This window comes from Chanos chanos, chromosome 14 (assembly GCF_902362185.1).
Source record: "Chanos chanos chromosome 14, fChaCha1.1, whole genome shotgun sequence".
In the NCBI taxonomy this organism is placed as follows: Eukaryota; Metazoa; Chordata; class Actinopteri; order Gonorynchiformes; family Chanidae; genus Chanos; species Chanos chanos.
The window spans coordinates 13,385,609-13,396,797 of record NC_044508.1 but is presented as its reverse complement, the minus strand read 5'-3'; the positions used below and the strand labels follow the sequence as shown (position 1 = coordinate 13,396,797).

The following is an 11,189-nucleotide window of genomic DNA, read 5'->3' as shown; positions in this document are numbered from 1 at the left end:
CTGTTGTTTTGGCTCTGTATTTGAAATGACACAATAACTATCAAGTTCCACATGGCCTTCCAAAATACATAGTCTCAGCCCTTATAAGGGCATCGAACTGGACACACTGACATCTTCACTTCTTCCCTGATTTGTGTCTTCTCTCCTTCAGTCTTATCTTCAGCCTGTGAAACGTTTGGCTGGGTTCAGATCAGGTGCTGGCCTAGAACAATTGTTATTACAGCAGTGTGTCTTATCCAGTTGTTTTTATTTTTTATTTTTTTTATTCAGCACGATGAAATGCTGTCCGGTCAGTTTAGTGGTACGCTGCTCGTGTCTGAGCGAACAAGACAGTGAACTTCAGGAATCATCTTGGCGCTGCTGTCACAAACCAAATTACGAGTGAAGACAGTTGAGCCCGTCCCGGTGGGACTCGTAGGCAACCTAGCCATAACATCACCTCCAATACATTTCACATTACATTTGCTATGCTGTGGATCACGGGCAGTTCCTTCCTCTTCTCTGCACTGTCCTCTTTCCATCATCCTCTCACCCTATCTCATCTGTCCCAAAGACTGCTCTAGAATCCAACCAGGCTTGGTAAGATACTGAAACCTGGTTGTGGTTTACTTGTGGTTTGTATGTGTTTCTAAGTGTGTTCTTTGAAGTTTTGCAGGTGCAGTCACTGGCCATGACAGTCTTTTGACACATTTATGCCTATAGCCTTAATTGTGTTTGTGGTCTCTTGGGTGGTTATTAAGGGGGGGTGGGGGGTGGGGTTCCTCACAACTGAGCGTATTCTTCAGTCATGCAGTATGGTGGTCTTCTATCGCCTTCCACGTCATTTTCTGCTGCTGAGGGAATACAATGCCCAGAATCAAGATCAAACATTACGTCTATCTTGAGCACACACTACAAATCCAAACAAAACAAACCTACTGGGGGAAAAACAGAGAAAAAAAGAAAGAAAACGGGCCAGTTACGGTACTGTAAAATGCGGGAGCTGTATACAAAGCATATGGATGAAAGTGCAGTCAGACTAAAGCTTCAACACTTCCATCCCACAATTAACGCATCATTTCACATCCAAAGTATTGAGCAACAAATAATAAATCATTAACGTGTCACTGTCCAAATACGTCCGGAACTCACTCTAACTATCTGACCTCGTATTCAAACTGAAGAGCTAAGTGACCGAGTGAATGACTTTCAGCTTCTGGCCGTAAAAGATGTTCACATGTTTTGTTTCTTGATTCAAATTTGCTGTACGGACTTCTAACTCTTCTGTTCCTCCAACCTTTTGCAGTTAAGAACGCGGATTAGGTGAGAGAGAGGGTACACGAAAGTGCTTCTCAAAGTATCTTTCTTGGTCTGCTACAACCAATGTCACATCAACTTAAAACATTTAACACAGCACAGAGAAAACCATTACAAAAGCTCTTATTACACCATTGGGAAGCATTTTAATGCACTTATCATGTAAAATATAAATATGAATTTCTTTATTTTGACAACACATACTGTAAAAGGTGCAACAATGCATGCATTATTTCCCACAATGCACTCTATAAAAAATTCATTTCCGTCACTGACATTACTGATGAAACAAGCAGTAGCCTAGCTGTGTGTGTGTTAGTATTAATATTTCTGGCATTTGTAGGGGTGTGTGTGTGTGTGTGTGCGTGTGTTTGGTATGGCATAGTGTGCACATATGCTTGCACGTATGCATATGTGTATCTGTAGGTATATAAGGTTAAACATGTTTTCTGTGTGTGCAAGAAAATATATGTGTGTCGTGTGTGTGTGTGTGTGTGTTTGTGTGTGCGTATCCTGCATAAAGGATAAAAGATGGTATCCATAATTCATGATCATGTGGCGAGGGTTTGAAACAGTTTCCTGAAATCCAGCACAAGACAGATCAGAGCTGACAGCAACTAGCGCATCCAACAAAACGGCCTCCAGCATCCTCGTTTCACCCTCTCTGTTTATTTCACTTCCATTCTCTCCCACGGTTTTACTTATTTACTATACACACAGCGTGGATAATGGAGTCTGACCTGCACTGATTCTCTAGGATAAGCAGAGAAAGCCAATGTTCTTGTCTGTATCGCTCTCATTAAAAACTCCACGCCGAAGCTTAAACAGCTCACAGTCTACCGCTCTGTAGCGTGCCGTGCATGACTTAGGTTGCTGCTTGAATAGGGTAAGAGATCAAAACGCCATCAGCTAGAGAGAGGTTATCAGATGTGTGACATATTTGCCGAGCTTTAAGAGACTTTAGAGTTTTTCCTGTGTCCCGTGACGCGTTTGACAGAATTTGAAAGTGATTTGTTTACCATTTCCATATGAGATTTCTTTTTTTTTTTTTTCCCTATGGTATACATGAAAAAAGCTTGCATGTTTGATGTGCAAACAGAAGCTTAGCTTGCACGATGCACAAAATGACGTTAGACGTAAAAAAAAAAAAAAAAAAAAAAAGAACCATAAACTTGTCATTAAAAAACAAAAGAAAAAAAACCAAAAAACAAAACAAAAGGGAAAAAACCAGCCATGGCTTCTCTGTGGAGGAACTTCATCTCTTCCTCTAAAGAATATCACCTTAACCACAAACAATAAGCCACTGCACCACAGCAGTCCATGTGAACGTACATATCAACCTTACAAATATTAAATCTATCTGCCATTCTATCGGTACGTGACCGACGCAAATAAACAAACAAATCTGTTGAGGCATCTATCACAACTCAAGTGCATTCTGGGAGAACGTTCACTGATGTCACAGAAATAAAAAAAAACTGCATTGGAAATGATCTCTAAAAAGATGATAAAGATTAAAGATAAGATGATCGCACATGCACGCTGTGAGCTGTGAATTTGATCTCTGCGTTTAACCCATCCTTACACGCCAGTAGCGAGCACGCACAACCACGAGGCGCAGGGGCAGTGGGCAGCACACCCGCGCCCGGGGAGCAGTTCAGTGCCTCGCTCGAGGGCACTTCAGCCTGTGGATGTTTCCCTGCCAGTCCTGGGAATCAAACCACCTATCGGTCACAACCCCGCTTCCCTAACCTTTAGGCCACGGACCTCTTATCTGACGCCTCTGACCAGAATGAGTGACAGCTTCATGAACACTGAGAGCAATTTGGCTTGCGTCCACCAGCTTATCTCCTGCACGACCTGTAGATATCGTGATCAAATACTGACTTGTATGTGTTTTCTTGATGACTGTGATATCACCACTTTCATTAACATTTGGTAAGGCTGTGTACAGAACGGTCAAAAACTTACTCTGCCAGCAGCCAAACGCTTAGGACAGCACCATCTTCCTCCTTATTGACCAGGGCTTTGATGTCCTCAATGGCTTGATCCAGAGTACCAGGCTGGCAAAAAAAAAAAAAAAAGAGAGAGAAGAATGACTCTCCCACACGGCAGTAATGAACACGTTAGCTTTGAATTAAATCCACGCCAAAAGAAGGCTGAGGTGAGACATGTTTGTAAAATTATCATGTTCATTCAAACCCTTTCGAATACAACTCTTTGTTAGAAAATCTTATTAACAGTAAACAAGGAGATTACCCTGAGAGGTGGTCTTAATGCTTTTGGTATGAGAAGATTAATATTAGTACTTTCACTTCCTTGAAAACCAAAACAACGTCTCACTGCAAACAAACCCACACGTGTCTTTTGGTAACCAAATAGCTTTGGGCCTCCTAGGAAATGCCAGCTGTCATTCTCTGTTAGCAAACACAAAGCCTAAAGTATGTTTGGCTGAGAATTCACGATAAGCAGACGAAGCTCGGTTATGCAAGGCTATCACTGGCTTGCAGTTGATAATACAGACAATATATGTTTACATTGGGTGGAGCAAGACTATTGTGCTGGTGTGGTGAGAGAGAGACAAACTAGTGCCATTCCAGTATAACAATCAACACCCTGAAACTTGAATTTGATGGATTTAATAACTTTTGTGTGGTAACAAGATCAACTTGGTGCAGTGCTGAGTAAAAATTCTACAAAAAGCCCACTGATGTATTGCTCAGACACTCATCAATAATATAAAGCAAAAAAAAAAAAAAAAAAAAAGCCTACCCGAAGGACAAAGAACTTCCTTAGCTTGAACTGTTCGACAGTCTGGGTCCATCTCCCACCTTTGGCCGTGGCAGCCTGAGGAGGCTCTGATGTCTTCTCCTCTGATTCTGGAGCTTGTGTGCCGGGCTCTGACTGTCTTACAAAAGATGTCTGTGGAGTAGTATCTGGAGCTGGGTTAGCAGGCTCTGAAACCTGCTCTGTAGCCTGCTCTCCAAGCTCAACCGCCTCTAACTCTTGTTTCTCTACTTCGGACATTCTGCTATCTCTGTGAGGACAGAAAATTATCAAGGAGTTATCTCTTCAGTGCAAACATTTGCTAACAACATTCAGCCAACAGTGCTTTTTCACTGACCTACTTGCTAACGTTAAATAGTGTCAAACATAAAAAAAGAGGTACTCATTCAAAATTGTTAGTGTTGCTAAGTTTGTTGGGTGGGTATTACTATTTACTATACTGTGGGTTAGCAAGACATAATCCCTTGTTTTCAAGTGATGTATTAGGGTGCTGTGCCATTGTAATAAGCTAATCAGGTTGTCTCGTGGCTACTTCGGCGACTGAATAAAGCTACTCCCATCACTGAAATAGACAAATGTTGACTTATTGCTGACGGGAAAGAAATGTGAATGAAAAAAGTGAAAATGAAAGTCTAGACAAGAAAGTGCTGCATTGTAAGGATTAATATGTCTTAGGAAGCAGAAAGCAGCTGAAAAGCAACTGATGCTTGAGATCATGTCGAACAAATCGATTGAATACCAGTAACTTAAACAATCTGATCGTGCAATGTTGTTAAATGTCAATCAAATGTTACCCAGAATCCGTTTTCAGAAAAAAGCGAGTGACACACTTCTGTTCATTACTTACCACACCTGGTAATACTTCAAGGAACAAATATAACGAACTAAATTATTCTGACCCCCGAGCAGGTGCGCATAACATCATTTCCTCGTTCCGCGATGATCTCAACCTTCTCATGTAGGCAGGTCAGACGCGGAAATAGTTGAGGCAAAGAAAGTTGACAGTGTAGCTAACTTTAGCCGTGAATTAACGAATGGATGTCACAGTACACTCTTTTTTCGAATATTTTACCACTTAGGACCTGGTAACTCATCTGTAAAAAGTGTACTTTGATAAACAGTAGGAACTTATTTGGATTTCAAGTCATCCATTGCACCAGTCATTTTCGTCTTATTTGTTTGTTTTTTCTGACTAATTCGCTAGCTTGGCTAGATTGTTCAGCAAACATTTTATTTCAATTACGCTACCGAGAGCAGCCCACCAGTTCTGCCTAACAAAAATTACCTGCGGTTTTTTTTTTTTGGCTGAACAGCATTTTTCTTCCTTGAATTTCACACGCATCCTTCATGTTTTCTCAAAGGGCTGAAGTAGCATGACAGATTTTGTGATTATTCCCCGCATTTCAGATGTCCTCTCTACAAAAACAGTACCCTGGCCACCTCCTCCCAGGCAATAAATCCTCTCACTGCAACGTCTGGCTAAAAATACGAATATCTCACGCAACCGTTTCTTACAACCAGTCTATACAACAGTTTGTTTAGAGTGATGTTGTGAATTGTTCCGAGAGAATTAGACTTCTGTTTATCACAAAGCATAAAAGGGCCAAAACCATTTAAGCGTCAATTTCAGTTCCCGCTAATCGCCTTTGACGTGACACGCTTCAAGGCCATGGATTTCTCTTGTGTTCTTTCCTGAGAGAGCTATTCACTGTGCTGGTTGAGAGCTACGGAAAAAATTGTTATTATAATTCCTCTCAATAAATAAGCATTACCATTGCGTTTAAATGCATATGAACAGGCTTAAAGATTCCCTGGTCTGCGCCCACACACACTGTGGTTTTGTAAACTATTTTCAGAGGCAGCATCCTAGTCGATACATTCAACAGAAAATACAGATCATTGTCAGATTAACTACTGGCTGAGGTTCCAACAATTTGTCATAAGCTCTCAATTCTAAGATGAACACTTTACTTCCATAATAAACTAATAACTCTTTTGTAGTAGGTTCTTTAATATGTTAATACACTAATCCTTAATTTTCATGTTGCTGAGGGTTTTCTAGGAACACATCTCTAACACAGCTTGCGCTCTCTCTCTCTCTCTCTCTCCCTTTTATGTAGACTCTGCAACAGGCAGAATACCCTCACGGAGAGCTCACTTTCCCCACGGACCACTTCACACACATTCCATCAACCTTTTACCTTGGTTTCCCATGACAACTAACCGGTCAAATATTTAATGCTAGGCTAAGCTAGAGAGAGTCTGCCAGGTCAGTGCCATATAGCAAACACTTAAACAGCACAGATGGTCTTTCCAGTCCTGTCTTATTATAAGATCTTTATGGGAAGTGTTGCATATAGCATACAGCCGGTTTCCTACTGCTGCATGCATAATGTAAATCATTGAACTGAACCATCTAAAAGGCATTGCCACGCAAAACATTATCATGGGAAGTGAAGGATAAGGATAATCCATCTTGTTGTATCTGAGCCAAAGCAATCAGCCGTTGTATTTTACAGAGAGACAAGAAGAAGCACTGCACTCAATCCTTGGGCTGCCAAGACCAATGTTTTTACTGATGTTCACCCTTTTTTTTTTTCTTTTTTTGTATTGAGCGGCACAGCAAGGTTAATGAGAGCGGCGAACCAAAGTGGTTCTGTTCAAAGTCAATCTGTGGTCCTGATCTACTCTCGTTTGAAACCAATCAGATCATATCTCTATTGGTTAGACTATGGTCAAATGGTGTATTTGTGTTGGGTAAATACAGACTGTGAAGTGGAGGTCAGAGAACTCGGTGGTTTTAATCTGTCTTTCATGCCATGTCCTCACAAATCAATCCATGCTGTAGGTGACAAGAACAAAAAGAATACCGTCTCAAGATTATTTTTTTTTCTTTTACATTGTGCTGTGGGGCATTCTGTAGTACATGTAACAAAAATATTTAAACTATTCACAGACATAATGTTATTTAATTCACCATTATTTCCAGACAATGCTGTCAAACTTGAGGTATCACTTTGTTTGAACAGTGCAGATACGCTGTTTTGCCACGGGGACCTGCTGTCAATTATGCAAATGAATTCATTTTTATATAAATACACAGTTATGTATGTGGAGCACACTTCTGTACTGATATCATCATTCAAAAATCTTTGGAACATTGACAGCACACTTGTCACTCAAACGGCCAACTGCTCATTGGAACAGATCCCATCTCTTATTCCTTTCATCAATAAAAGAAGGGCTGTGTAATTAAATTATAGTACAGCATGTTAAAATTTGTTTAGTTGAATCACGGCCTAATTGAGCTCCCTTTAGACAGTCGTGTGGATCAGCAGATGTTTCTACAGTCTGTTTGACCCTAGAGGTTCAACATCAGCATATGTGTGGTGTGCGTGCATACGTGCGTGCGTGCGTGTGTGTGTGTGTGTTTATGTATGTGTGTGAATAAGAGGGCTATGGAGAGAAAGATAGACAGACAGAGAAGACGAAGAAAAAATGGCAAAGCGTGAAAAAGAGAAAATGACAATTGATAATGAATTCTAGAGATGAAAGACGTATGAATGTTTATTTGTGTGTGTGTGTGTGTGTGTGTGTGTGTGTGCTTGGGCCATAACAGCGTGTGAGGGGTTAGATTGTTAGGCAATAAGGGTTCATTAAGTCTGTATCAGACCAGTGAGCTGGAAAACTCCCATAGTCCCTCACAACAACATTACAGTTACAGTGGAAACACTGTACAGAAGCAGCTGTCTGTTTGACAACATAGCTCTCATTGACTGCCTAGTGCAATCCAACATAAACTCTGTGGAGAGCCAATGATTTTAGCTAATGACAGAATATCTGTGTCAGCTTAGAATCTGTGGCTGCTAGTGCATTCCAAATTTATTCAGAAATTATGGTGAAAGTGGAAGGATTGCATCAGGCTTGGTATCCTTTAAAGCTGTTTTTTGACAGTCTTTTAAAAGCATCATACCAAAAAAAAAGGAATTTAATCTCTGTCTGCGAGTGTGTGTGTGTGTGTGTGTGTGTGTATTCCCTGACTATGCAGTAATATAACTAGGTATAAACCCTCACTTAAAAATATAAAGATGGCCGGGCAAAGTTTATCAAAAGACTCAGAAACATCTAATTGTCAGTCAAGATGTGTTCTGTTTGGAGGCAGTGAGCTGGCAGTGTCGAGTTTAGCGCCTCTGCAAGCCAAGCACACACTCAGACCAGGATTTTGTGTCTGCAGATGTGACATCGGTTAGTGTTTAGTTTCATAGCACAATATCCCTGGTGAAGTGACCATGTCTTCACCTTCCTCACAGCACCTTGGCAGGGTCAAGATCCTCCTGCTAGGCTGCTAGGCACAGTCTGCTCATCCAACTGAGAGAGAGAAAGAGAGGGGGAGAGAGAGCAAAAGAAAGAAAGAAAAGAAAGAAAGACCCGAGAAGAAAAGCAGCCCAGCTGTCATGATGAGAGACATTGTCAGTTAAAATTGTTTGACCTGACCACACTGTTTGGAGCCAGGAGAAGCCACTTCCAAATGACCACTGACAACTGTTCCTCTTGACAGCTCTCCACAGAGCCAGTGAGGCCATCCAAGGGAAGTAAACAAAGACTCCTCAGGCTTTCCAACCTCACTGGAACACTGACAGGTCAGACTGGAGCTGAGAGTGGAGAGAGTTTTGGAGAAACACTGAGAAACAATCAAAGATGCCTACCTAAATTTGTGAATACAAATGTTATCTGTTATCAGTATTATAATCTCATAATTCTTGTGTAAAAATGATAAAGTGTCATAAATGTATTTTCCATATGCCTCATTTATCTGTGCATTTGTTGCCTGGAAACATTAGCAGAACCGATCCAATGATCCATGTAAAGCCATAATCTTAATGTAAAACAATTTCCAGACAAAAAAAACCCAGTAAGAATCAAGAACAAATCTCCAGAGAAGACCTCAAACTGATATTAAAAGAACAGACTCTGACTCTGTGGATGAAAAGATTAAAAAATAGAAAACCCTGACACACTTTTTTTTTTCACACACACTGTCTCTCTTTTATTCTCCATAATGTGGATTGCATACACAGCGAATTATAAAAAGAAGGTATAGACAACACTATTGACTGACCGCTTTGATAAACACTTATTTACACACACACACACACACACACACACACACACACACACACACACATGCAAATAAAAATTGCAAGCAGACTGCACGTTGATTCCCGCCTTCCTCATATCCAACTAAAAAACAAAAACTACTGTACTTTCCAAGTAGGCAGGTCTGACTGTGGCCACAGGGTGGCAGTGTTCTCTCACAATAAACATGCTCAGGGAGCACGTGGCACGCAGAACCCTGGGGAATGTCCGCTTGTTTTCACATGTGTTTCAGATGCTCACGGTACTGGAGCGACAAATACACTCTTGACTCCCACTGACCTCAATGCATTTAAGCCCAGCCATGCTAATCTGTTTTGATTTGTTGAAATCTCATGTTTACTCTGTTGAGGGAAAACATAGGTAGGTCAAAATCCCTTGCACTCACAGAGTAAAGACAGTATAGACATATTTTCTCTCTCTCTCTCTCTCTCTCTCTCTCTCTCTCTCGAATAGAATCAGACTAAAAGCTTTAACATGGTCAAATTTTCATAGTCCTTGTAAAATGAGTAATGGGCTCAGCTATTGGTTAAAGTGTTTGTAGTACCTCAGTAACTGTTTCCATTATTGGTTTTTGCACAGCATCTTGACATTTGTAAATGTTAGTTAATTATGGTCCGCGGGGTGATAAAAGCGGGTATGGTTATGACTCTGGCTGAGTAAGTGGGTAGCATTGGAACAAGTTGTTCAAATATGAATATCGGTTCATTCCTGTTACCAAAACATAAGGAACTCAATGATCTGCATAGCATATGCACAAAGACTCAGTTATGCAGATGCTTTGCAGATCAAACAGGGGTTAAGTGTCTTCACACACAAGATACCGTAAGTGGGCATTGAAGGCCTTCCTTTTTAATCCCCAAGGATCCTCAAGGTATATCCTTATTTACACCTGGCACCAGTCAAATGTTTTTCTCACATCCCATTATCCTCTCTTGTCTCTACTGTCATATAAGAAGAAACCAAGGATCGCATGTTTCTTCAGAAGCTCATCTCATTGGCTGTCAGTCATGCCCCCCCCCCCCCCCCTTAATGCACGTTCTTGGGTTAGAGCAGTCCATCTGACCTCACTTAGTCCTTTTAGAAGAAGTAGAGAAACTTTGATCAGATCTTCCATAATCCTTCTTAAGGTCTTCATTTCTGTTTCATCTCTCCTTGGCCTCCTCCTTATCACTTGCCCCGTATTCCCTGTGATGAGCATGTTTTTACTTTTCTGAATATCCTCCAGAGGAGAAGAGGAGTTACAGCCAACGGATCTGTCAACGCTTTTCCTCCTACGCTCTTTAGGAGAGCTGTCAACTCCTGCTAACCTTTCTGTGAATCTCTCCACTAATTCTTTATCAAGCTGAAAAAACATAAGTTGTTTTTTTTTTTAAGGTTATGAATTTCCGTAAGTGTCAATAAAGACTGTATGAAATGGTTAATTAAATTCAGACAAATCTGTGGTTTGGTGTTTTTTTTTGTGATTTGAGGATGGTGGTCTGAATGGGGATTTGATTAAGTGATGTGTTCTCTACTAAAGCAGCGATGTGTGTTTGTGTTTGATTCTCTGTGAAATTGTATGTGAGACAACATGTAAGATATTTGGGATTTTTTTCTAAAAGGTGCGTGTAGCTGCATGTGTAAAATATACTGTGAAGTATGTATTTGATTTTCTATGAAGTGTGATGTTCTCAGACAGGTATGTGTGTGTTTTAGTGTGTTTGACTGTGTGTGTACGGTGTGTGTGATTCTCTGAGAGACGTGTGTTTCCCCTCAGGTGAACTGAATGCACTGACCCCTCTCCCTCTGTACCAGATGGTTCTAAACACCTGTCCACTGTCTTCACTGTTTCAACCTCTCTAGTGTGTGTGTATGTGTGTGTGTGTGTGTGTGTGTGTCTGTGTGTGTGTGTGCCTGTGCGTGTGCACGTGCACGTGTGTGTGTGTCCACGCAGGCATGCGTGTGTGAGA

At 40.9% G+C, this 11,189-nt stretch overlaps 1 protein-coding gene across 1 annotated transcript in view; it reads right to left on the bottom strand.

Annotated features, from left to right (window-relative positions):
* The window catches only part of tprg1 (tumor protein p63 regulated 1), a 17,212-nt gene extending 12,889 nt beyond the window's left edge, over nucleotides 1-4,323 (bottom strand). Inside the window, exons 1-2 of the mRNA XM_030791965.1 lie at nucleotides 4,069-4,323; nucleotides 3,268-3,359 (exon numbers count right to left, since the gene is read on the bottom strand). Coding sequence (XP_030647825.1) covers nucleotides 3,268-3,359; nucleotides 4,069-4,323 — 347 coding nt within the window. The remainder of the gene's footprint in view (nucleotides 1-3,267; nucleotides 3,360-4,068) is intronic.
* Between the last annotated feature and the right edge of the window lie 6,866 nt (nucleotides 4,324-11,189).